Genomic DNA, 27828 nt, shown 5'->3' with positions numbered 1-27828 from the left:
TTTGAACCTACTAGAAATTAATGCCAGTACAGTTAAAAAATCGATAGAAAGAGTAGAGAGGAACACACTCTCAGCCACATGGAGAGAAGCACATTTAAAGCTCCTCTATCAAGCCTATTATACACCCAAAAAAGGTTATTCATGGAAAAACAACCAATTTGATAAATGCTGCAAATGTCACTTAATAGCGGCAGATTTAGCCCACGTAATATGGCAATGCCCAAAAATAAACTAATTCTGGAAGAAAATAGAATTCTGGCTGAATACACATACAGATACGCAGTTCAAACTTGGTTTAGAACAGATAATATTCTTAGTAGATAAAGATAATTTCGGCAAGGACCACAAGATAGTTAATGTAGCAATTCTGGCGCTAGGAATTTAATTATAAAAAAATGGAAAGAGAAACATGAACCAAAGCTGCCAGAATGGCTAGATTTTATTAAAAAACAGCTGATTATAGAGCAATTTGATACTCCACTGTATGAGGAAGAGCAAGTACGGAAGTGTTTTCAAAAGTGGTCCCCTCTCATTAGATCAAAGTCCGAAAGAGAACAGAATCAATTCATTTTCCCCTTCAGAAATACAGAGACTGTCCTCCTTGGTATATGGTAGGAAGTTAGTCTGGTTCGGGGGGAGAGATGAATTCTTTTTTTTTTCCTTCTTTTAGGCTATGTCATTGGTATGGGGTGGTAGGGTTGGTTCAAGGGGTTGAATTAATTTAAAAGGAAGCATTATAGTATAAAACTAAATGTACTAAGTTTGGGAAAATAGAATAAATAATTTTTCTCTTTTTATTCTTTTTATTTGTAAACTGTTTTGATGTTAGAATTTGTTTATTGTATCTCTGTCTTGCTTTACCATATAGAAGAAAGAGATTGTAACTATATCTTCCTTCTTATTTTTTTGTTTTTTCATTCTTTCTTTTTAATATTATGCTTTAATTAATAAAAAATTATTTATAAAAAAAAAAGTAAATTGCATGCTCTATATGAATAACGAAAGAAAAAAATTGGGTTCAGTGTCCCTTTAATGAATACATTTGTGGAAAAGGTGACATCCTACGACTATGTCATGTGTAAAGTCACCAAGCTGAGCTCATTGTACTGACAATATTTGGCTATGGAGATTTCATGCCTATGTACTAGATTTCATGTAACTGTTAGCAATGGGTGTGGCTGAAACACCCAAATTGAAGAATTAGTAATGAGTCCATACTTTTGGCCATGTAGTAAATAAATATACATATATATATATATATATATATGTATATATATATATTTATATATATATATATATATATATATATATATATATATATATATACATATATACCAAATCCAGACATATGTATATATATATATATATATATATATATATATATACCAAATCCATACATATATATATATATATATATATATATTTATATATACGAAATCCAGACAGGACAGCACAATCTTACCCACAACCAGTAATGCCACAGTGCACTGCTATACATGTATCCAAACCATCCAAAAATGCAGGCACTCACTGGACTTTTTTTTTGTAAAAAATATAATTTTATTAATTCAATTTAAAATCCAGACATAACGTTTCGGCACATAATCGTGCCTTTGTTGTACTACTTTGGATTCTTTTGACATTTGACAAAGGCACGATTATGTGCTGAAACGTTATGTCTGAATTTTAAATTGAATTAATAAAATTATCGCCTAGATTTAGAGTTTTGCGGCCAAAGGGGTGCGTTAGCTACGCGTGTTTTTTCCCCCCCGCACCTTTTAAACAACGCTGGTATTTAGAGTTCTCTGAAGGGCTGCGTTAGGCTCCAAAAAGGGAGCGTACAGGCATATTTACCGCCACTGCAACTCTAAATACCAGCGTTGCTTACGGACGCAGCCAGCTTCAAAAACACGCTCGTGCACGATTCCCCCATAGGAAACAATGGGGCAGTTTGAGCTGAAAAAAAACCTAACACCTGCAAAAAAGCAGCGTTCAGCTCCTAACGCAGCCCCATTGTTTCCTATGGGGAAACACTTCCTAAGTCTGCACCTAACACCCTAACATGTACCCCGAGTCTAAACACTCCTAACCTTACACTTATTAAACCGTAATCTGCTGACCCCGCTATCGCTGACCCCTGCATATTATTTTTAACCCCTAATCTGCCGCTCCGTACACCGCCGCAACCTATGTTATCCCTATGTACCCCTAATCTGCTGCCCCAAACACCGCCGACCCCTATATTATATTTATTAACCCCTAATCTGCCGCCCCCAATGTCGCCGCCACCTACCTACAATTATTAACCCCTAATCTGCCGACCGGACCTCACCGCTACTCTAATAAATGTATTAACCCCTAAAGCTAAGTCTAACCCTAACACTAACACCCCCCTAAGTTAAATATAATTTTATTCTAACGAAATAAAATAATTCTTATTAAATAAATGAATCCTATTTAAAGCTAAATACTTACCTGTAAAATAAACCCTAATATAGCTACAATATAAATAATAATTATATTGTTGCTATTTTAGGATTAATATTTATTTTACAGGCAACTTTGTATTTATTTTAACCAGGTACAATAGCTATTAAATAGTTAATAACTATTTAATAGTTACCTAGTTAAAATAATTACAAAATTACCTGTAAAATAAATCCTAACCTAAGTTACAATTAAACTTAACACTACACTATCAATAAATTAATTAAATAAACTATCTACAATTATCTACAATTAAATCAACTAAACTAAATTACAAAAAAAACAAACACTAAATTACAAAAAAACCCCCACTAAATTACAAAAAATAAAAAAAGATTACAGGAATTTTAAACTAATTACACCTACTCTAAGCCCCCTAAAAAAATAACAAAGCCCCCCAAAATAAAAAAATGCCCTACCCTATTCTAAAATAAATATTTTACAGCTCTTTTACCTTACCAACCCTTAAAAGGGCCTTTTGCGGGGCATGCCCCAAAGAATTCTGCTCTTTTGCCTGTAAAAAAACATACAATACCCCCCCAACATTACAACCCACCACCCACATACCCCTAATCTAACCCAAACCCCCCTTAAAAAACCTAACACTAAGCCCCTGAAGATCTTCCTACCTTATCTTCACCACGCCGGGTATCACCGATCCGTCCAGAAGAGGGTCCGAAGTCTTCATCCTATCCGGCAAGAAGAGGTCCAGAAGAGGGTCCGAAGTCTTCATCCTATCCGGCAAGAAGAGGGCATCTGGACCGGTAGACAGCTTTATCCAGGCGGCATCTTCTATCTTCTTCCATCCGGCGTGGAACGGGACCATCTTGAAGCAGCCAACGCGGATCCATCCTCTTCTAACGACGTCCTAAGTCCGAATGAAGGTTCCTTTAAATGACGTCATCCAAGATGGCGTCCCTCGAATTCCGATTGGCTGATAGGATTCTATCAGCCAATCGGAATTAAGGTAGGAAAAATCTGATTGGCTGATTGAATCAGCCAATCAGATTCAAGTTCAATCCGATTGGCTGATCCAATCAGCCAATCAGATTGAGCTTGCATTCTATTGGCTCTTCCGATCAGCCAATAGAATGCGAGCTCAATCTGATTGGCTGATCCAATCAGCCAATCGGATTGAACTTGAATCTGATTGGCTGATTCAATCAGCCAATCAGATTTTTCCTACCTTAATTCCGATTGGCTGATAGAATCCTATCAGCCAATCGGAATTCTAGGGACGCCATCTTGGATGACGTCATTTAAAGGAACCTTCATTCGGACTTAGGACTTCGTTAGAAGAGGATGGATCCACGTCGGCTGCTTCAAGATGGTCCCGCTCCACGCCGGATGGAAGAAGATAGAAGATGCCGCCTGGATGAAGATGTCTACTGGTCCGGATGCCCTCTTCTTGCCGGATAGGATGAAGACTTCGGACCCTCTTCTGGACCTCTTCTTGCTGGATAGGATGAAGACTTTGGACCCTCTTCTGGACCTCTTCTTGCCGGATAGGATGAAGACTTCGGACCCTCTTCTGGACGGATCGGTGATACCCGGCGTGGTGAAGATAAGGTAGGAAGATCTTCAGGGGCTTAGTGTTAGGTTTTTTAAGGGGGGTTTGGGTTAGATTAGGGGTATGTGGGTGGTGGGTTGTAATGTTGGGGGGGTATTGTATGTTTTTTTACAGGCAAAAGAGCAGAATTCTTTGGGGCATGCCCCGCAAAAGGCCCTTTTAAGGGCTGGTAAAGTAAAAGAGCTGTAAAATATTTATTTTAGAATAGAGTAGGGCATTTTTTTATTTTGGGGGGCTTTGTTATTTTTTTAGGGGGCTTAGAGTAGGTGTAATTAGTTTAAAATTCTTGTAATGTTTTTTTATTTTTTGTAATTTAGTGTTTGTTTTTGTAATTTAGAGTTTTTTTTTGTAATTTAGTTTAGTTGATTTAATTGTAGATAATTGTAGATAGTTTATTTAATTAATTTATTGATAGTGTAGTGTTAGGTTTAATTGTAACTTAGGTTAGGATTTATTTTACAGGTAATTTTGTAATTATTTTAACTAGGTAACTATTAAATAGTTATTAACTATTTAATAGCTATTGTACCTGGTTAAAATAAATACAAAGTTGCCTGTAAAATAAATATTAATCCTAAAATAGCTACAATATAATTATTATTTATATTGTAGCTATATTAGGGTTTATTTTACAGGTAAGTATTTAGCTTTAAATAGGAATAATTATTTAATAAGATTTATTTTATTTCGTTAGATTTAAATTATATTTAACTTAGGGGGTGTTAGTGTTAGGGTTAGACTTAGCTTTAGGGGTTAATACATTTATTAGAGTAGCGGCAAGGTCCGGTCGGCAGATTAGGGGTTAATACTTGAAGTTAGGTGTCGGCGATGTTAGGGAGGGCAGATTAGGGGTTAATACTATTTATTATAGGGTTTTTGATGCAGGAGTGAGGCGGATTAGGGGTTAATACATTTATTATAGTTGCGGTGAGGTCCGGTCGGCAGATTAGGGGTTAATAATTGTAGGTAGGTAGCGGCGACGTTGGGGGGGGCAGATTAGGGGGTAATAAATATAATATAGGGGTCGGCGATGTTAAGGGCAGCAGATTAGGGGTACATAGGGATAATGTAGGTTGCGGCGGTGTGCGGTCAGCAGATTAGGGGTTAAAAAAGTTTAGGGGTACATAGGTAGTTTATGGGTGTTAGTGTACTTTAGAGCACAGTAGTTAAGAGCTTTATGAACCGGCGTTAGCCCAGAAAGCTCTTAACTCCTGGCTTTTTTCTGCGGCTGGAGTCTTGTCGTTAGATTTCTAACGCTCACTTCAGCCAAGACTCTAAATACCGGCGTTAGAAAGATCCCATTGAAAAGATAGGATACGCAATTGACGTAAGGGGATCTGCGGTATGGAAAAGTCGCGGCTGGAAAGTGAGCGTTAGACCCTTTCCTGACTGACTCTAAATACCAGCGGGCGGCCAAAACCAGCGTTAGGACCCCTTAACGCTGGTTTTGACGGCTAACTCAGAACTCTAAATCTAGGCGTATATTTTTTACAAAAAAAAGTCCAGTGAGTGCCTGCATTTTTGGATGGCTTATATATATATATATATATATATATAATGTATGTGTATCACTTATAAGGTAATGATAAATAATCAGCTTGCTTATTGAAATATTTTGTCTTGAAAAATGTTAATTTCATTTGTTAAAGAATTTGGGTTCATAGACTGCTTTTTTTTCAATTGTTTATATACAGGTATTTGAGGGTGAAAGAGCAATGACCAAAGACAACAATCTGCTGGGAAAGTTTGAACTAACAGGAATACCTCCTGCTCCCCGTGGTGTCCCCCAAATTGAGGTGACATTTGATATTGACGCTAATGGAATCATGAATGTGTCAGCTGTGGATAAGAGTACAGGCAAGGAAAATAAAATCACCATCACCAATGATAAGGGTGAGCAAACATAAATTAAATATAACTAACAGATAGAAAACAAATAAAAAGAATTTGTTTTATTGAGCCAGAGACAAACCTAAAGAGCGTGTCAGTAATGGAGAACGATTCAGAAAGCAGAGGGATTGCAGCCACAGATGCAATATTCATTTTATTTTAGGCACTGCACAAAAATCAGAAAATCAAGATTAACTCTTAAGACATTAAAGTTATATTCCTGTTTTGTTATTTCCTTCTAGGAAGAAGAGTTTAGTTGTGACAGTAAAGTCTATGGTACACATTTTAAAGGCTTTATAAAAATCTAAAACTCCATATAAATATAGACTGAAAAGGAACTGATATTCAAAAGCTCGTCGGCTTGGTTAGAAATCATGGAACATCTTTGGGATTTTTTAGACCTTATGTTGTAATGAAGATGTTTCTCCAGTCTCCTTCACACCAAGAACCCGCATGTTGTATTAAATATCTTTAAAATTAAAATTTGTGTTTCTAACATTTTTTTAGGGACCTCTTCATACTGACGAGGTGTCTTAGATCATCTCGCCTGAACGACAAGCTTTTGAATATAAGGCCCTGGATATTAAACATGAAAATGCAGATAATTCACATAAATTGTGCCATTAGAGCACATTAGAATTGTTTTAGAAAGTATTGAAAAAAGTTTAAAATGTTTATTTTTTCATTACAATCTAACATTTAAATATTACATTTAAAAATTTAAAGTTTACATGCAGTATTCAAAAGTTATGTTCAATTTATGTCAGGGTTTTTTCCCTGATCTGTTTGCTATGTGCTGCTGGCAACCATTTTAATCACCTCTCTTCCTGACTCTGGTGCATACTGTGTGATGCTGCTCATTTCCTACGCTTCCTTTTATGGCCAGTCTGGTGTACATCATCCGTGTGAAACAGGATGCAGTCTCAGAATTGTGATGTCATCTCTTATTATTTAAAGGGCCTCTGTTCAGTATGCTTTGCCCTTGCGTTGTCTCAGACCTGTTTGTGAGAGCTCCTGTGTATTACCTGGCTGTCTGACATCCCTCCTGGTTCCTGATCCCTGCTTGTTCCTGACTCTGCTGTTCTCCTTGTTCCTGATTCCGGCTCGTCTGACTATTTGCTTTGGCTCCTGACTTGGCTCGTCTGAATACTAGTTCTGGTTTTGATTCCTGACTTGTTATTTGACTTGTGGACTTTTTATTATTTTTTGCTATTAATAAAGGTGTGATTATTTTTGCACTTCTTGTCTCAGTCTGATTCCTGGCACCCTGACATTACGCAAGGGCCATGAATCCTGATGGTGCTAATAATCCACCTTTACCTAACATAATTTCCAGGATGGATGAACAGGATCACCGTTTGGATCAATTTGCACTATCCCTGCAAACCCTGCTGACTCGCACTGCACATTTGGACCATAGTGTCCCGCAAGTTATGGCTGCTCCTGTTTCCGCTGCTGCACCTAGTCCTACCAGGAGCATGTCCGGTTCTGCACCTCTACCTCAGCGATATGGAGGCAATCCTAATCAGTGCAGAGGGTTTTTGAACCAGGTGGGCATTTACTTTGAGATGTTACCTCAGGCGTTTCCCTCTGACAGAGCTAAGGTGGGATTTTTCATCTTGTTACTCTCTGACACAGCTCTTGCCTGGGCTAATCCCTTGTGGGAGACTAATAAACCTGTGATTTCAAATTACCCTGAATTTGTGGCCTCCTTTTGAAGGGTATTTGATGTTCCGGCTCCCTCCTCCTCTGCTGCTAAACGACTCATGTCCATTCAGCAAGGTACAAGATCTGTTGCTCAGTATGCCATTGAGTTCCGTACGCTTGCCGCAAAGGTAGGTTGGAACAATGAAGCCCTTGTTGCCTCCTTCTTTCATGTGCTCTCTGATCCGATTAAGGACGAAGTTGCTGCCAGAGATTTACCAGAAGATCTCGTGGCATTGGTGTCTTTTTTTATCCTAATTGACATCAGACTAAGTGAGAGGCTCTCTTTCAAGGAGCGCTTGTGGAAGCCTCCTGTTTCGTTGCCTCCTACGCGTTCGTTCCCACCCATGCCTCCCTCTCCTCCCATGCCTCCTGGTCCTGAGTCACCAGGTACTGCTGAGCCAATGCAGTTGGGATTCACGCGTCTCTCCACGGCGGAGTGGGCCTTTAGGAGTAGGGAGGGGCTCTGCCTCTATTGTGGGTTACAGGGCCACCTTTTGAAGTCTTGTCCTACACGGCCGGGAAACGCTCACGCCTAAGGTCCTGTCGGGGGAAGACCTTGGGTGGTTTATCCTCGTCCCTGGAACCGCTAAAGGAGAAACCTTTGGTCACGGTTGTCCTTTCCTGGGTGGACTCCTCCATAGTCACCCAGGCTCTTGTTGACTCCGGTGCTGTGGGCTATTTCATTGACAGTGCTTTTGTATCAAAGCACTCCATTCCTGTTTTGCCTCAGTCCGTTCCACTTGCTATTGAGGCCATTGATGGCAGGCCCTTTAGCCCGCACTGGTTACTCACGAAACTGCTCCGTTATCCATGGCTGTTGGGGCTCTCCATTTTGAAACCCTCCAGTTCCAGGTGATAAATTCTCTGCATCTTCCGGTTATTCTGGGTTATCCCTTGCTCCAAAAGCACAATCCCAGTCTCGACTGGCGCAGGTCCGAAATTTTGTCGTGGTCTCTGCAATGTATTTCCACTTGTCTTTGGAAACCAGTTAAAGTCTTGTGCACGTCTTCGGTATCTCAATTGCCAGAGGAGTTCCTAGACGTTTTTGACAAGGTGCATGCCAGTATGTTGCCTCCTCATTGGTCTTACGATTGTGCCATAGACCTGCAACCTGGAGCCATTCCTCCTCGGGCCGGGTTTACCCTCTGTCTGTTGCGGAGAATTGTGCTATGGAGGAGTATGTTGCCGATGCTCTGTCACGGGGGATCATCCGCAAATCCTGCTCTCCTGCAGGGGCTGGCTTCTTCTTTGTGAAGAAAAAGAGTGGCGAGTTAAGACCATACATCGATTATAGGGGTCTTAATCGTCTTATCATTAAGAATGCTTACCCTATTCCGCCCATTACAGAACTCATTGACCGCCTCAAGGGAGCTACAGTTTTTACTAAACTTTATTTGAGAGGAGCGTACAATCTCGTTAGGATCAAGGAGGGCCACGAATGGAAAACAGCATTTAACACCAGGAGCGGGCATTATGAGTATCTTGTAATGCCCTTTGGCCTATGTAATGCTCCTGCTGTTCTGGTTTTGATTCCTGGCTTGTTATTTGACTTGCAGACTTTTTATTATTTTTTGCTATTAATAAAGGTGTGATTATTTTTGCACTTCTTCTCTCAGTCTAATTCCTGGCACCCTGACAATTTATAAGCAATGGAAATTTGGCCCCATAGAAGTCAAAATTAAACTTGCATGTTTGAGATATTATCAAATTTACTTTGTTCTTTTACTTTCCTTGCTGAAATGTAGCTCCTTAGCATGAAAGCATACCTGGATAGACTCTCAAGTATTCATGTATGCTTAGCACTATTTGTATAAAGTTACAAACATTTTTGTAAGAAGTGTTACATAGTCACAATCCACGTGACTGCCTATGAGCATGTCTTAGTATGCTCTGTCAGAAAGCAACTAGGTATAAAAATGGATATCAATAGAGAATAAAGTGAATTAGAAAAGGCTCTAATTATCATCATTCATTATCGGGTAATGGTGACAAACATTCTTTATTAAATTCTTTGTAGACTCTTGTTGTTAGTAATAGACAGCAACATTTACAACTACAATATAATTTATACCTAAGTATGTAATATATCATTATAATACTGAAAATTGTCTCTTTCTACAATGTTTTTTTTTTCATTACAATCAAACATTTAAATATTACATTTAACCATTTAAAGTTTACATGCAGTATTCAAAAGTTACGTTCAATTTAAAAGCAATGGAAATAAATACTGGTATAATGATTAACTTTTTATTACTAATAGGCCGCTTGAGCAAGGAAGAAATTGAACGTATGGTACAGGAGGCTGACAGATACAAGTCTGAAGATGAGGCCCAAAGAGAAAAAATTACAGCCAAGAACTCTTTGGAATCTTTAGCCTTTAACATGAAAAGCACAGCTGAGGATGAGAAGTTAAAAGATAAGATAAGCCCTGAGGATAAGCAGAAAATACTGGATAAATGCAATGAGGTCATCGCATGGCTGGACAGGAACCAGGTAGGAACATCTATGGTTATCCCATTGGAAAATTATTGGCTGACTATTATATCATAAAGGGTTTGTATAGTGTATATGTGAAAATTATCCTAAATATGTGATATTCAAGCCCTAATTTTATTACAGCCTAAATGTGACATCATTTATTTTAAAAAAAAATAGTAACAACTATGCAAGGAATATAAGAAAATGGTGTATACATATATATGTGTGTGTTTTATCATTACAATTTAGTTTTATTATTTTATAATTTCCAGAACTGTGCAGGTTTGTCTAGGGTATAATTTTAGTGGTCTATAACAATAAGCCTTAAAGGACCAGTAAATACAGTAGATTTGCATAATCAACAAATTCACGATAACAAAACAATACAATAGAACTTAATCTGAACTTCAAATGAGAAGTAGATTTTTTTCTGAGAAATTTCAAAGTTACGTCTATTTCCACTCCCACTGAATCACATCATAGCCATCAGCCAATCACAAATGCATATACATGTAGGAGCTGTTGATTCAAAAAGTGTAAATATAAAAGACTGCACATTTTGTTAATGGAAGTAAATGGGAAAGGGGTTTAAAATTGTCTGCTCTTTCTGAATCATGAAAGTTTAATTTTGACTTGACTGTCTCTTTGGAGACATAGGGGCCGATTTATCATCGGTCTGTCCAACATGATCCGCTCAACAGACATCGATGAATGCCGACAGCATATGCTGTCTGCATTTATCATTGCACAAGCAGTTCTTGTGTATAGGATTGGGCGGATTGATGTCCGCAACCTCAGAGCAGGCAGACCAGTTATGAAGCAGCGGTCTTAAGACCACTGCTTCATAACTGCTGTTTCCGGTGAGCCTGAAGGCTCGCGCAGAAACAGGGGCATCAAGCTCCATTCCGAGCTTGATAATTCGGCCCCATAGAAGTCAAAATTAAACTTGCATGTTTGAGATATTATCAAATTTACTTTGTTCTTTTACTTTCCTTGCTGAAAAGTAGCTCCTTAGCATGAAAGCATACCTGGATAGACTCTCAAGTATTCATGTATGCTTAGCACTATTTGTATAAAGTTACAACATTTTTGTAAGAAATGTTACATAGTCACAATCCATGTGAATGCCTATGAGTATGTCTTAGTATGCTCTGTCAGAAAGCAACTAGGTATAAAAAATGGATACCAATAGAGAATAAAGTAAATTATAAAAGGCTCTATCTAGTATACAAATTTAATTTGAACTCTTATGCTCCTTTAATTATCATCATTCATTATCTGGTAATGGTGACAAACATTCTTTATTAAATTCTTTGTAGACTTTTGTTGTTGGTAATAGACAGTAACATTTACAACTACAATATAATTTCTTTCATGTAATTGGCAAGAGTCCATGAGCTAGTGACGTATGGGATATACAATCCTACCAGGAGGGGCAAAGTTTCCCAAACCTCAAAATGCATATAAATACACCCCTCACCACACCCACAATTTAGTTTTACAAACTTTGCCTCCTATGGAGGTGGTGAAGTAAGTTTTGGTGCTACGATTTCTACGTTGATATGCGCTTCTCAGCATTTTGAAGCCCGATTCCTCTCAGAGTACAGTGAATGTCAGAGGGATGTGAAGGCAGTATCACCTATTGAATGCAATGGTTTTCCTAACGGGGGTCTTTTTCATAGGTTCTCTGTTATTGGTCGTAGAGATTCATCTTCTACCTCCCTTTTCAGATTGACGATATACTCTCATATACCATTACCTCTACTGATAACTGTTTCAGTACTGGTTTGGCTATCTGCTATATGTGGATGGGTGTCTTTGGGTAAGTATATTTTTATTTCTTAAAGACACTCTCAGCTATGGTTTGGCACTTTATGCATTTATATAAAGTTCTAAATATATGTATTGTACTTATATTTGCCATGAGTCAGGTTCATGTATTTCCTTTTGCAGATTGTCAGTTTCATATTTGGGAAAAGTTAATATTAAGAAATATTTTTCTTACCTGCGGTTTAGTCTTTTTTTCAATTGACTACTTTGTTTCAAATTGCGGGCTGACTTAGGCTCACAGGTGCGCAAAATGCTACACTTTATTGCATCATTCTTGGCGCAATAATTTTTTGGCGCGAAAGGCACGTCCGTTGACGCAAGTTTGTCATTTCCAGCGTCGTAATTGACGCAGAGATTTCACACAGGGTTGCGTTGTTAGTGACGTGAGTGTGCCACTTCCGGACATGGTTGGCACCAAAAAAAATTTCAGTTTTTTTTTTCATTATTTATTGCCCCATTGCTTTTGCCTCTTGCCTTTTTCTATGTCAGAGGGTTATGCTATTTGCATTTTTTTCCCATTCCTGAAACTGTCATATAAGGAAATTGAAAATTTTGCTTTATATGTTGTTTTTTCTTTTACATTTTGCAAGATGTCTCAATCTGATCCTGCCTCAGACGTATCTGTTGGAACTTTGCTGCCTGACATCGGTTCTACCAAAGCTAAGTGCATTTGTTGTAAAATTGTGGAGATTATATCTCCTAATGTCATTTGTATTAGTTGTCATGATAAACTTTTACATGCAGATAGAGTGTCCATCAGTAATAATACATTGCCGGTTGCAGTTCCTTCAACTTCTAATGTACATGATATACCTATGAATTTTAAAGAATTTGTTACTGATTCTATTTAGAAGGCTTTGTCTGCATTTCCACCTTCTAATAAGCGTAAGAGGTCTTTTAAAACTTCTCATAAAGTTGAAGAAATTTCAAATGACCGACAACATAATGAATTATCCACCTCTGATGAGGATCTATCTGATTCAGAATATCCTTCCTCAGAGATTGACACTGACAAATCTACTTATTTATTTAAAATGGAGTATATGCGTTCTTTGTTAAAAGAAGTGTTAATTACTTTGGATATTGAGGAAGCTAGTCCTCTTGATATTAAAACCAGTAAACGTTTAAATGCTGTTTTTAAACCTCCTATGGTTACTTCTGAGGTTTTTCCAATTCCTGATGCTATTTCTGATATGATTTCTAAGGAATGGAATAAGCCGGGTACTCCTTTTAATCCTTCTGCAAGGTTTAAAAAATTGTATCCTTTACCAGCAATTTCAATAGAGTTTTGGGAAAAGATCCCCAAAGTTGATGGGGCTATTTCTACTCTTGCTAAACGAACCACTATTCCTATGGAAGATAGTACTTCCTTTAAAGATCCTTTAGATAGGAAGCTTGAATCTTATCTAAGGAAAGCCTATTTATGTTCAGGTCATCTTCTTAGGCCTGCAATTTCTTTGGCCGATGTTGCAGCTGCTTCAACTTTTTGGTTGGAGAATTTAGCTCAACAAGAATTGGATTCTGACTTATATAGCATTGTTCATTTACTACAACATGCTAATCATTTTATTTGTGATGCTATTTTTTTTTTTATTTTTTTTTTATTTTTTTTATTGAGATTCAATATGAGGCATACAAAGCATGAATGTCAAACCAGTTCAAACAGAGTATATATCCAAGAAAAATAAAAAAAAGATGAGCAAGAGATACATAACATAGATATGACATTTGTAAGATTAAAAGACACAGTTTTTGCCCATCAAACTATATAGCATTGTTCACATCTACAGGTTAAAATTCAGCATTGACAACTATCTCTATTTGTTAGTATATAGGATTTGTTAAGTATCAAAGAATCCCAGAGGGGGAACTATGTAGGGTACATAAATGGAAAGATAGTAACTCAGTTAGTACACACAATGGAAGCATAACAATGCAGCCTATTTATATTAATATTATATGTCACTTATAACTTTTATGAGGTTAGACTCAGAGGTATATTACAGAGAGGTGATATCAGTGGACCTTGTAATTCAGACATGGAGTCTACATAGATAGTCCAGAGGAGTCTCTCAAAGGTGGTGAGAAGAAATGAATACCTGGTCGTATAGATCGGGGTTACTCAATCCTACCAGGATTTGTCAAATAGACTAACCCACTCCCGATTTGTGTAAGGAACTTGGGTGATCTAATCTAAATGCAACTGTGTGCACTGAAGAGGCATAAATAGACCAGTGTTCTAAGTCCAAGCTAGCACCAGGTAGATACCGTTCTGTGTGCGCACCTTCCACATGCTCCACTCTCCAGCTCCAACAGCGCTGCATGACAGCTGGAGGCCGACATCCTAGGTTCTTGATAGCTCTTACCCGCGCCTTGTAAATCAGTGCCTTCCTCACTATTGCACTTTCCTGCTGTTGGGTGTGTATGATAGATTCAATAGAGGCCTCCACCACAGTTTTGTGTAAAGGGTAGTCAGCAAGTGTCGGGCACCTCTCATCGCAAGGGGAAAGTGTCTCACAATGTCGCACTTCCGCAGCTGAGGCAGGGAGCCAGAGTAGGGAATCCTCTTTACTGTCCTCCCGCAATACCACTAGGGGTTGCAAGAGTTGACCACCGATAGGGTCATGGGTTGATACCTTCACTGTACATTTCTCGGCGCTCCAATCTTGCTGAGTCAGCTCCTCTTCTGCTGTCATACACTCTGACATCCTCCCACTTGCAGGAAAAAGGACCCGAGAGAGCTGCTGCTCTAGAATAGAAAAGTGAGTCTGAATAGACTGCAGGATCGATGCCTCCCACTTGTCTAACACATCCATGTTTTAGCTGTGCACTTTCCTTCCCTATGGCAGTGGCTGACTTGCACCAAAGCACCACTTCAGTATGTTTAGGACAAAGGTATGACCAGAATTAACCCCTCTGGTTTAGTAACCCAGAATCATGGATCCCGGGGGGGGGGGGGTATATACACGGCAGCCGCAACCAAACAGGCAAACTCACAAGAGAGGCCTCTTGACCTCGTGGCTAAAGGCTGTGAGGTTAGCTGAGGAACATAGGTAGGTCCGCTGTCTGTCAGATAATCCCAGACTCCACTTAGATGTCACAAGTTAGTTTAGAATAGTAAAATATTATGATTAACTTGGAAAATAACTATAAAAAGATTGAATAAGTCCAGGAGCTCTCTTCCAACACGTCCTGCCGCAAAAGCTATCAGTTTTGTGATGCTATTTTTGATATTATCAAAATTGATGTTAGATCCATGTCTTTAGCTATTTTAGCTAGAAGAGCTTTGTGGCATAAATCGTGGAATGCTGATATGACATCTAAGTCTAGATTATTATCTCTTTCTTTCCAAGGAAATAAATTATTTGGTTCTCAGTTGGATTCTATTATTTCAACTGTTACTGGGGAGAAAGGAGTTTTTTTTGCCTCAGGATAAAAAACCTAAGGGTAAATCTAAGGCTTCTAATCGTTTTTGTTCCTTTTGTCAAAATAAGGAACAAAAACCTAATCCTTCCCCCAAGGAATCTGTTTCCAATTGGAAGCCTTCCTCAAATTGGAATAAATCCAAGCCTTTTAAGAAACCAAAGTCAGCCCCTAAGTCCGCATGAAGGTGCGGCCCTCATTCAAGCTCAGCTGGTAGGGGGCAGATTAAGGTTTTTCAAGGATGTTTGGGCAAATTCTGTCCAAAATCAATGGATTCAGAGCATTGTCTCTCAGGGGTACCGAATAGGATTCAGAGTAAGACCTCCTGTGAAAAGATTTTTTCTCTCACGCATCCCAGTGAATCCAGTAAAAGCTCAGGATTTCCTGAAGTGTGTTTCAGACCTGGAGGTTTCAGGGGTAATCATGCCGGTTCCTTTTCAGGAACAAGGTCTGGGGTTTTATTCAAATCTATTCATTGTCCCAAAGAAAGAAAATTCTTTCAGACCAGTTCTGGATCTGAAAATTTTGAATCGTTATGTAAGAGTACCAACTTTCAAGATGGTGACTATGAGGACTATTCTGCCTTTTGTTCAGCAAGGACATTATATGTCTACAATAGACTTGCAGGATGCTTACCTTCATATTCCGATTCATCCAGAACACTATCAGTTCCTGAGATTCTCTTTTCTAGACAAGCATTACCAATTTGTTGCTCTTCCATTTGGCCTAGCAACAGCTCCAAGAATCTTTTCAAAGGTTGTGGGTGCCCTACTCTCTGTAATCAGAGAACAGGGTATTGTGGTGTTTCCTTATTTGGATGATATCTTGGTACTAGCTCAATCTTTACGTTCTGCAGAATCTCACACAAATCAGCTAGTGTTGTTTCTTCAAAAACATGGTTGGAGGATCAATTTACCAAAAAGTTTTTGATTCCTCAAACACGGGTCACCTTTTTAGGTTTCCAGATAGATTCAGTGTCCATGACTCTGTCTCTAACAGACAAGAGACGTTTGAAATTGGTTGAAGCATGTCGGCACCTTCAGTCTGTCATTCCCTTCAGTGGCTATGTGCATGGAACTTTTTAGGCCTCATGACTGCAGCATCGGACGCGATTCCTTTTGCTCGTTTTCACATGAGACCTCTCCAGCTTTGCATGCTGAATCAATGGTGCCGGGATTATACAAAGATATCACAATTAATATTCTTAAATCCCAATGTTCGACACTCTCTGACGTGGTGGTTAAATCACCAGCGTTTAGTAAGGGGCCTCTTTTGTTCGGCCAACCTGGACTGTGATCACAACAGATGCGAGTCTTTCAGGTTGGGGAGCTGTCTGGGCATCTCTAACAGCACAAGGGGTTTGGAAATCTCAATAGGCGAGATTACCAATCAATATTTTAGAACTCCGTGCAATTCTCAGAGTTCTTCAGTTTTGGCCTCTGTTGAAGAGAGAACTGTTCATTTGTTTTCAGACAGACAATATCACAACGGTGGCATATGTCAATCATCATATGTCAATCATCACAGTCCCCAAGCTATGAAATAAGTATCTCGGATACTTGCTTGGGCGGAATCCAGCTCCTGTCTAATTTCTGCAGTTCATATCCCAGGTGTAGACAATTGGGAGGCGGATTATCTCAGCTGTCAGACTTTACATCCAGGGGAGTGGTCTCTCCATCTGGATGTGTTTTCTCAGATTGTTCAGATGTGGGGTCTTCCAGAGATAGATCTCATGGCCTCTCATCTAAACAAGAAACTTCCCAGATACCTGTCCAGGTCCAGTGATGTTCAGGTGGAAGCAGTGGATGCGCTGACACTTCCTTGGTATTATCATCCTGCTTACATTTTCCCGCCTCTAGTTCTTCTTCCAAGAGTGATATCCAAAATCATCATGGAACAATCGTTTGTCTTGCTGGTGGCTCCAGCATGGCCACACAGGTTTCGGTATGCAGATCTTGTTCGGATGTCCAGTTGCCAACCTTGGCCACTTCCGTTAAGGACGGACCTACTGTCTCAAAGTCCGTTTTTTCATCAGGATCTCAAATCATTAAATTTGAAGGTATGGAAATTGAACGCTTAGTACTAAGTCATAGAGGTTTCTTTGACTCAGTAATTAATACTATGTTACAAGCTCGTAAATCTGTCTCTAGGAAGATTTATCATTGAGTTTGAAAGACTTACATTTCTTGTTCTTCTCATAAATTCTCTTGGCATTCTTTTAGAATTCCTAGAATTTTGCAGTTTCCCCAGGATGGTTTGGATAGGGGTTTGTCTGCAAGTTCCTTGAAGGGACAAATCTCTGCTCTTTCTTTTTTATTTAACAGAAAGATTGCTAATCTTCCTGATATTCACTGTTTTGTACAGGCTTTAGTTCGTATTAAGCCTGTCATTAAATCAATTTCTCCTCCTTGGAGTCTTAATTTGGTTTTGAAGGTGTTACAGGCTCCTCCTTTTGAGCCTATGCATTCTTTGGATATTAAACTACTTTCTTGGAAAGTGTTGTTCCTTTTGGCTATCTCTTCTGCTAGAAGAGTTTCTGAACTATCTTCTCTTTCTTGTGAATCTCCTTTTCTGATTTTTCATCAGGATAAGGCGGTTTTGCGGACTTCATTTTAATTTTTACCTAAGGTTGTGAATTCTAACAACATTAGTAGAGAAATTGTTGTCCCTTCCTTGTGTCCTAATCCTAAGAATCCTTTGGAAAGATCCTTACATTCTTTGGATGTGGTGAAAGCTTTGAAATATTATGTTGAAGCTACTAAAGATTTCAGGAAGACTTCTAGTCCATTTGTTATATTTTCTGGTCCTAGGAAAGGTCAGAAGGCCTCTGCTATTTCCTTGGCCTCTTGGTTAAAGCTTTTGATTCATCAAGCTTATTTAGAGTCGGGTCGAGCCCCGCCTCAGAGAATTACAGCTCATTCTACTAGATCAGTCTCCACTTCATGGGCTTTTAAGAATGAAGCTTCAGTTGATCAGATTTGCAAAGCAGCGACTTGGTCCTCTTTACATACATTTACTAAATTCTACCGTTTTGATGTATTTGCTTCTTCTGAAGCAGTTTTTGGTAGAAAAGTTCTTCAGGCAGCTGTTTCAGTTTGATTCTTCTGCTGATGTTTTATGTTTTTCTTTTCTTCATGAGAATAATTTATATTTTGGGTTGTGGATTATTTTTTCAGCATTTGGCTGTTGTTTATTTTTATCCCTCCCTCTCTAGTGACTCTTGCGTGGAGTTCCACATCTTGGGTATTGATATCCCATACGTCACTAGCTCATGGACTCTTGCCAATTACATGAAAGAAAACATAATTTATGTAAGAACTAACCTGATAAATTAATTTCTTTCATATTGACAAGAGTCCATGAGGCCCACCCTTTTTATGGTGGTTATGATTTTTTTGTATAAAGCACAATTATTTCCAAATTCCTTTGTTGATGCTTTTAACTACTTTCTTTATCACCCCACTACTTGGCTATTCGTTAAACTGAATTGTGGGTGTGGTGAGGGGTGTATTTATAGGCATTTTGAGGTTTGGGAAACTTTGCCCCTCCTGGTAGGATTGTATATCCCATACGTCACTAGCTCATGGACTCTTGCCAATATGAAAGAAATGAATTTATCAGGTAAGTTCTTACATAAATTATGTTTTATACCTAAATATATAATATATCATCATAATACTGAAAATTGTCTCTTTTAACCCCCACCAAAGAGGCTAGAGTAGGTATACCATACTTAAATATAGTACAGTTTACCTCACCCTAATACATTTACATTGTGATTGCAAGAGCTCACAAATTGGACTGTAATTGGCTACAGCAGATACTGCAAGATAAACATAATATAAATCAAAAACATACCTTCTGGTGCGCAATAAATAACCATCCATTACAAGTGACTGGTTATTGCTACCGTGAGCTTGCGGTAGCAATTAGCGCTCTGAAAATTAACTAGAGATCAGATCTCTGGTTGATTTTCTAAATGTTCCCGAATTGCCCCCTAAATAAAATGTGGGGTTTTAGAAAAAAAAAGGCACTAAAAAGTGCCTTTACATCGCGCTCTATGGGGAACTGTGTGTTCTCTGTAAACATATATGTATATGCTTACATACATATATATTTATGTGTTAATATGTGTATATTAACACAAATATATATATATATATATATATATATATATATGCTTATATTCATATACATATATATTTAAATTTTGCTACCCATCACTGCGTGACTTACCCCCTTCGCTGCGCTAGTTCTCATGCCGTGTCTGACAGAATTAGAACAAGACTCTTATTGGAGCCAATGGAAGCTTGCTCTTGTGAGCACAATGCTTCTGGGCAATTGTTCGCATTAAACACCTAACATGTAATACAAGCGCACATTTGCATGCACTGGTATTACAAAGTGAAAGCAGTTATGCATATTGTGTATAACAATACTATAATAATTATAATTAATTATTAATAATGACCAAATAGGCGGCTAGATTACGAGTTGTGCGTTAGGGTTAAAAAGCAGCGCTGAGAGGTCCCAACGCTGCTTTTTAATGCCCGCTGGTATTACGAGTCTTGCAGGTACAGGTGTATGCTCAATTTTTTGGCCAGACTCGGAAATACCGCAAATAAACTTACGTCAATTGCGTATCCTATATTTTCAATGGGACTTGCATAGCGCCGGTATTACGAGTCTGACCAAAAGTGAGCTGAAGACCCTCTCCTGTCAAGACTGGTACCGCATTTAAAAGTCAGTAATTAAGAGTTTTACACTACAACGCCGTAGCATAAAACTCAACTAAAGTGCTAAAAAGTACACTAACACCCATAAACTACCTATTAACCCCTAAACCGATGCCCCCCCCACATCACAAACACTAAAATAACATTTTTAACCCCTAATCTGCCGAACCGGACATCGCCGCCACTATAATAAACATATTAACCCCTAAACCGCCGCACTCCCGCATCGCAAACACTAGTTAAATATTATTAACCCCTAATCTGCCGGCCCTAACATCGCCGACACCTACCTACATTTATTAACCCCTAATCTGCCGCCCCAACGTCGCCGCCACTATATTAAATGTATTAACCCCTAAATCTAAGTCTAACCCTAACCCTAACCCTAACCCCCCAACTTAAATATAATTACATTAAATCTAAAGAAAATTACTATCATTAACTACATTATTCCTATTTAAAACTAAATACTTACCTATAAAATAAACCCTAAGATAGCTACAATATAACTAATAGTTACATTGTATCTAGCTTAGGGTTTATTTTTATTTTACAGGCAACTTTGTATTTATTTTAACTAGGTACAATAGTTATTAACTATTTAATAACTACCTAGTTAAAATAAAGACACATTTACCTGTAAAATAAAACCTAACCTAAGTTACACTAACACCTCACACTACACTATAATTAAATAAATTAACTAAACTAAATACAATTAATTACAATTTAAAAAAAAATCTAAAGTACGAAAACCCCCCCACTAAATTACAGAAAATAATAAAATAATTACAAGATTTTTAAACTGATTACACCTACTCTAATCCCCCAAACAAAATAAAAAAGCCCCCCAAAATAAAAAAAGCCCTACCCTACACTAAATTACAAATAGCCCTTAAAAGGGCCTTTTGCAGGGCATTGCCCCAAAGTAATCAGCTCTTTTACCTGTAAAAAAAAAGTACAAATACCCCCCCAACATTAAAACACACCACCCACACAACCAACCCTACTCTAAAACCCACCCAATCCCCCCTTAAAAAAACCTAACACTAACCCCTTGAAGATCACCCTACCGTGAGACGTCTTCACCCAACCGGGCAGAAGTGGTCCTCCAGACGGGCATAAGTCTTCATCCAAGCCGGGCAGAAGTCTTCATCCAGACAGCATCTTCTATCTTCATCCATCCGGCGCGGAGCGGGTCCATCTTCAAGACATCCGACGTGGAGCATCCTCTTCATCCGACGGCCGACAACTAAATGAAGGTTTCTTTAAGTGACGTCATCCAAGATGGCGTCCCTTCAATTCCGATTGGCTGATATAATTCTATCAGCCAATCGGTATTAAGGTAGAAAAAATCCTATTGGCTGATGCAATCAGCCAATAGGATTGAAGTTCAATCCTATTGACTGATCCAATCAGCCAATAGGATTGAGCTTGCATTCTATTGGCTGTTCCAATCAGCCAATAGAATGCAAGCTCAATCCTATTGGCTGATTGCATCAGCCAATAGGATTTTTTTTAAAAAATGGTTCTATTTTATCATATATATGAAAGATCATCAGTGAACATGTAAAGAAAATTAATTTTATGCAAAAAGGTTAAGTAGGCTATTTCAATTTAATTTAAACAGGAAGTGCATGATTAAGTACAAGTCCCAGGACTCTGCAGCTTATTGAATGATATGGAGAACTCACAGGAAAAAAAAGCACTGGAAGATCTATATTTCAGAGAAACAAATGACTGTACTACATTTTGAAACAATCAATTTTATAGGGTTCGGAGAAAACATTTGAGTATCATGTCCCTTTTAATAATGTTCTTTTTATTTACATCAAAAGCACATGCTGTTTACTAATCCATTTTTAATGTTTTACTTTTCTGTTTATCACCAGATGGCTGAGAAAGAGGAATATGAACATCAACAGAAGGAACTACAAAACCTCTGCAACCCCATCATTACCAAGCTGTACCAGGGTGCTGGAGGAGCTGGCATGCCTGGCGGGATGCCTGGGGGTTTTCCTGGAGCTGGAGGCAGCACTGCTGGGGGCTCTTCTGGACCCACCATTGAAGAAGTGGACTAAACTGTTACACATAAAGCTGAACACCACATAGCACCTTCCTATCTGATCATGATACATTAGTTGCAGCTCTTGCCCTGCTTTCTCTAGCTGGCACTTTGTGCATTAGTAAAAAAGAAAGTGTTTGAGCTCTTTTTGTACTATGCCCACTTTATCTAGCATCTTGCATTTTTTATGGGAATTACGCTACTGAAACCCCATTAAGCACTTTTGTGATTTTCATCTCTACAATATAGTTAAAAGGACCTTGAACTATAAATTTTGTTCCCCAAAAATGTTATACCTATGTATAATAGCAAAAACCCTTTTTTTAATTATTTATTTTGCCTGCTTTTACTCTAATTTAACTCTGAAAACTGTAGTTTCCATGCCCCCCCCCCCATAAAAACTAGAGTGACAGAACCATCATGCTCCTACATACTGCACAGTCTTTGGTTGATATATGCAGAAGCTTGATTAATCTCTTCCTAATTGGCTAAAACAATAGAAGTAAGGTAATCAACAATCAAGAGGCTTTTCAAGGTGTGTGTCCAAGCCTGCAAAACAATACCTATTTTTCTAACAAAACTTTTATTTTGCAATGAAGTAAATCATTTCTATGCACACATGAAAAAATGAGTTTAATGTCTTGTTAAGAGCACAATTCACATTCTATGTAATTTCTGTGCAAATTGTGCAGTCTATTGTGGAAAGTGTCTTAAGTTTTATAAATAGTAATTAAAAAACACACAAAAAATAATTGAGAAAGTGGATGTATGTAACTCAACTAATTTAAAACATCTTTTACAATATTTTATCTTGGAGTTTGTTGGAAATTTTGTAATAATGTTGAGCATGAACCACAAATTTAAAGGGACAGTCAAGTAAAAAAAAAACTTTCATGATTCAAATAGGGCATGTCATTTTAAACAACTTTCCAATTTTCTTTTAACACCAATTTTGCTTTGTTCTCTTGGTATTCTTAGTTGAAAGCTAAACCTAGGAGGTTCATATGCTAATTTCTTATACCTTGAAGTCTGCCTCTAATCTAAATGCATTTTGACAGTTTTTCACCACTAGAGGTCATTAGTTCATGTGTTTCATATAGATCACATTGAGCTCATGCACGTGAATTTACAGAGGAGTGAGCACTGATTGGCTAAAATACAAGTCTGTCAAAAGAACTGAAAAAAGGGGACAATCTGCAGAGGCTTAGATACAAGGTAATTACAGAGGTAAAATGTGTATTATTTTAACTGTTTTTGTTATGCAAAACTGGGGAATGGGTAATTAAGAGATTATCTATCTTTTAAAACAACAAAAATTCCGATGTTGACTGTCCCTTTAATGCACAATACCCTTCATGATTACACATCTGTTGATTTGGAAGGAATAAGACACGTGGTAGGTTTTAGAGTTTACTGTAAAAGATTTACTATATTCCAGCTTACAGCTCTGTAAACACTAGGGTACCTTTTAGCATCTTGTAAATGGCGTATTTCGTAGGTGATCTACACTTCGCTAAAAAGCTTATCTCTACAGACGTGTGCAGAATCATATTTATTGACCCATTCATTATTTTCTTAGGAGCCTACAGCAGTATTGAGGAGCCAACCATACATTTTAAGAGCTCCTTAAAGGGATATATAACCCATATTTTTTCTTTCAAGATTTAGATAGAGAATACAATTGTAAACAACTTGGTATCCTTCTTTAAAGGAGCAACAATGTACTCCTAGGACCTAGCTGAAGACATCGGTTGATCTAATAACAAGAGGCATATTTGTGCAACCACCTGTCAGCAACTAGCTCTCAGTAGTACATTGCTGCTCCTGGGCTTAACTAGCTATACTTTTAAACAAATAATACAAAGAGAACAAAGAACATTAGATAATAGGAGAGTTGTTTAAAATTGCATACTCTATCTGAATCATGAAATAAAATGACTTTACTGTCCCTTTAAAGGGTGTTTGTATATCAATTTCTAAAAAATTCTCTATAGAAGTAAAATTGTAAGAGAGCTGGCACCTTCAATTTGTCAAACTCTGCTTTAAGATATTATAACAAATATGTAGGTAAAATGCAATCTAAGATTATTTTAACAAAAGTTAAAACAGTCTATTTACTCCCAACCCTGTTTCATTTGTGTACAGATGTGCGTAGTGACACTGATCATGTTTTATGACAATAAGGTTGAAGTGAACAATCTTTACATTTCACTTTGTTATGAAGACAGATGATTTCTAACCTCAGTTTTTCTTGCAAAGCATAAAATATCTTGAGAAGACAAAGCCAAGCAGAATGCAAGTTATTGATGCAAAAGAAGTGTAATAGTGTTTTAAAAGGAGTGAGTTTGCACTCAAATTGGAGCAGACAACCCAACATTGCTGCACAAAACCTAAATATAAATAATTTCAGTTTTCTTTCTGTATACAATTGAATTGGTATTGAATGACCGCAATTAAATTCACTGTAACAACCACCCTATCCATAAGGAAATTAAATGACACAATATGGGGGATTGAGATTGGAAACAAAGGTTATGTTCAAATGAATTGGTCTTTCCCTGCTGTACAGTAACTACATATAGATTAATTCATTTATTGCCAAGACTTGTTATCACATATGTCTTCCATGTGTAAAGGGACAGTAATCTCAAAATTAAACTTTTTTTTCTGATTCAGACAGAGCATGCCATTTTTAACAACTTTCCCATTTACTTCTAATTATAAAATGTGTTTTGTTCTCTTGGAATCTTTTGTGGAAAATCATACTTAGGTAGGTTTAGTAATAGCAATGCTCTACTGGGCGTTTGCTGGTGATTGGTGGCTGTCATTATCTCACTCGATGTGTTCGGCTAACTTCTCAGCCTTCCCTAAGATTACTATTCAACGAAGGATAACAAGAAATCAAAGTAAATTTGAAAAAACACTAAGGGCTAAATTACGAGTGGAGCGGTATTTTGTGCTCCCGCTAGTACCTTAACTGCACTAGAAGTAAGCTTTTTGCACGTGTCGGGAAGTAAGCATATTAAATGTTAAAAGTAAAACGTTTTCACACGAGCATTAACCAGACGCATACAAAAAAACTGGTTAGAATATTCTCCAATAGAAATCAATGAAGCAAGAAAAGTGGAAAAATTAACCTAACACCCTACTCACGCACAAACTTGATCACATTTTCTCAAGTGCACTAACCCAACATCAAAATATTAATATTTCACATTCCAATGCTCTTAGCATAGAAGAAAATATTCTAATTATTCATAAATAAATATTTCTATAAATCTAATGTTGTTTTTTTTTCTAAAATATATATCTATACCTCTATATATATATATATATATATATATATATATATATATATATATATATATATATATATAGATGATTATATATAGGTATAAATATATACAGATATATATTGGAATATCTATTTACAAAATAAGTAGAATATATTCCCCTATGTGAAGAACATTTGAATGTGAAATATTTATAGATGATTATATATAGGTATAGATATATACATATATAAATATGTGCAGAACATTGGAATGTGAAATATTTACAGTAAATACACAGTATAACACTTTATTAAAAATGAATATTGCATAAATATGCTTTAACATGTTTTCATCTACTTGACTTCAAAGGGCTCCTTTGCACTTATATATATGTTTATATATGTGTACATATGTATTTATGTGTTTATATTTGTATATGTCTGTAAATACATATGTATTCACATATAGACATACATATATATATATACACATCTTTAGACATGTATGTGTACAGTATGTATCTCTATTTTTAAGCCCTTTGCCTGCCTTTATTTCACCTGATACCTCCTATCTTTGAGCCCTTATAACTTTTTTTGTGCAATATTTTTTTAAATAATTTATATCAGTGTTATTATGAGTATTACTGTACTTTTCATTGTATTTTTGATGTGTTTTGGGACACTTTTTTGTTGAGAGTAACAGTTAACCAAAGCTCTGATATCGTGGTAATCATTCTAGTGTAAATTGCGATTGTGCTCACGCATTTGCGTTTACTTTCAACTTGCAATATGAGGGCTACTTCCAATGTGCACAAAAAGCTATGATAAAACCGATATTGCTTGTGCGAAACAGTTTGTGCGCCACTTTTAATCTAGCCCTAAATTGAAAATTTGTTTAAAATGATATGCTCTATATAATTCATGTAAGCTTAGTTTTGACTTTACTGTCTCTTTTAAGAGGTCTTCCGGAGATATGAAGGAACTAAAATATTCTAATTATTAGTGTCTAAAATAAGCTTTAATGTATAATTGTAAACACTTTAGATGCAGATAACAGCTTGTGCATTTTATATGAGGCTTTTAATCAGAATTGTATTTGGAGTGCCAAAATTTCTATCATCATGCAATAAAAACAAATATGTTCAAAATACAGGTGTGGTTAGTGTGATTTATTTGCTAGTAAAATTTCATCAGGCTTGTTTAATTTGAAATTTGAATCACAAGCCAAAAAATGTTCTATTTTCCAACCTGGTAATGATTATTTATTATGTCAGTGACCTGTATTATTATATCAGAGCTAGAAGAACTTAATAATAATAATAATAATAATAATAATAATAATAATAATAATAATAATACATATGATAGATTTTCAGTCCATTAAATCTTACAAACAATCTAACTTAATAAATACACAAATCATTTACACAAATTCTTGTGAGTATTGAAAAATAAAAAGAAGGCAGAATAATAGAGTATTATAAACTCTATACAAAATATATAGAATTTAGTTCTGTCTATTTACTGATAAATTCTTGAAAACAGCAAATTTTGAGAAATGTGCTTCAGAGTTCCTTGTCTGGAAAGTATCTAGAATGACCTTAGGAGAATTGCTTATGGTATAATAAATAATAATAATAACAACACATAATATATATATACACACACACAAAAGACTATGACTAAAACTAAAAAATTTGCTGACAAAAACATTTTATGCAAGGTACATATCTAATTACTGCTTTTTTGTAAAATTTACTAAACTTAATTTTATTACATTTTAAGATAAATAAAGACATGTTATATACCACAACAGTTACATCTGTTAAATTTGTATTGCATGTTCAAACCTTAATACCACAAATAAAAACAGGTTAATAAACCTTTACTCCAGGAGTATATAAGGAGTTTGGAAGTTCTAGAGCAGTGCTAATATCGTTGCCGAAAATTTTTCAAGTCTGTGAACAATCAATTGATTCTTCCTATAGAAATAAGCATAACCCATGAGTATGGGTTTAAGTTATGCTGTGCCTGTGCTAGCTGCACAAACATTTTGTTGTGTTGAGTTACTTGATACTTGTTTTAATTATTAACAGAGAACTGTTAATGTTTTTATATTGGGTAATATGTGCAATACAGCCAATACAGTTTACAGTTTTGTTTTTTTATATTTTAAAGTTGCACTTCTGTTTGTTTATGAAACTTGGTTTTATTTAATTTTAATTTTAATAAAGATGTGATATATTACAATGGCTAAATCTGTGTCTGTATTGCATGTTTAAACCTTAATACCAAAATAATAACAGGTGTTATGTTTACTCCTGGAGTATTTAATCAGTTTGCAAATTATAGAGAAATGCATTAC

The 27828-nt window shown here is 36.8% G+C and overlaps 1 protein-coding gene across 1 annotated transcript in view; it reads left to right on the top strand.

The window, feature by feature from the left end:
- The window catches only part of LOC128639066 (heat shock cognate 71 kDa protein), an 88376-nt gene extending 61763 nt beyond the window's left edge, over positions 1 to 26613 (top strand). Inside the window, exons 7-9 of the mRNA XM_053691211.1 lie at positions 5752 to 5950; positions 9918 to 10150; positions 22017 to 26613. Of these exons, the coding sequence (XP_053547186.1) occupies positions 5752 to 5950; positions 9918 to 10150; positions 22017 to 22205 (621 nt within the window). The 3' untranslated portion in view covers positions 22206 to 26613. The remainder of the gene's footprint in view (positions 1 to 5751; positions 5951 to 9917; positions 10151 to 22016) is intronic.
- The last annotated feature ends 1215 nt before the right edge of the window (positions 26614 to 27828 follow it).

Source organism: Bombina bombina, chromosome 8, assembly GCF_027579735.1.
Source record: "Bombina bombina isolate aBomBom1 chromosome 8, aBomBom1.pri, whole genome shotgun sequence".
NCBI classification, from domain to species: domain Eukaryota; kingdom Metazoa; phylum Chordata; class Amphibia; order Anura; family Bombinatoridae; genus Bombina; species Bombina bombina.
The sequence above is the reverse complement of the archived record's forward strand: the minus strand, read 5'-3'. Positions and strand labels throughout refer to the sequence as shown.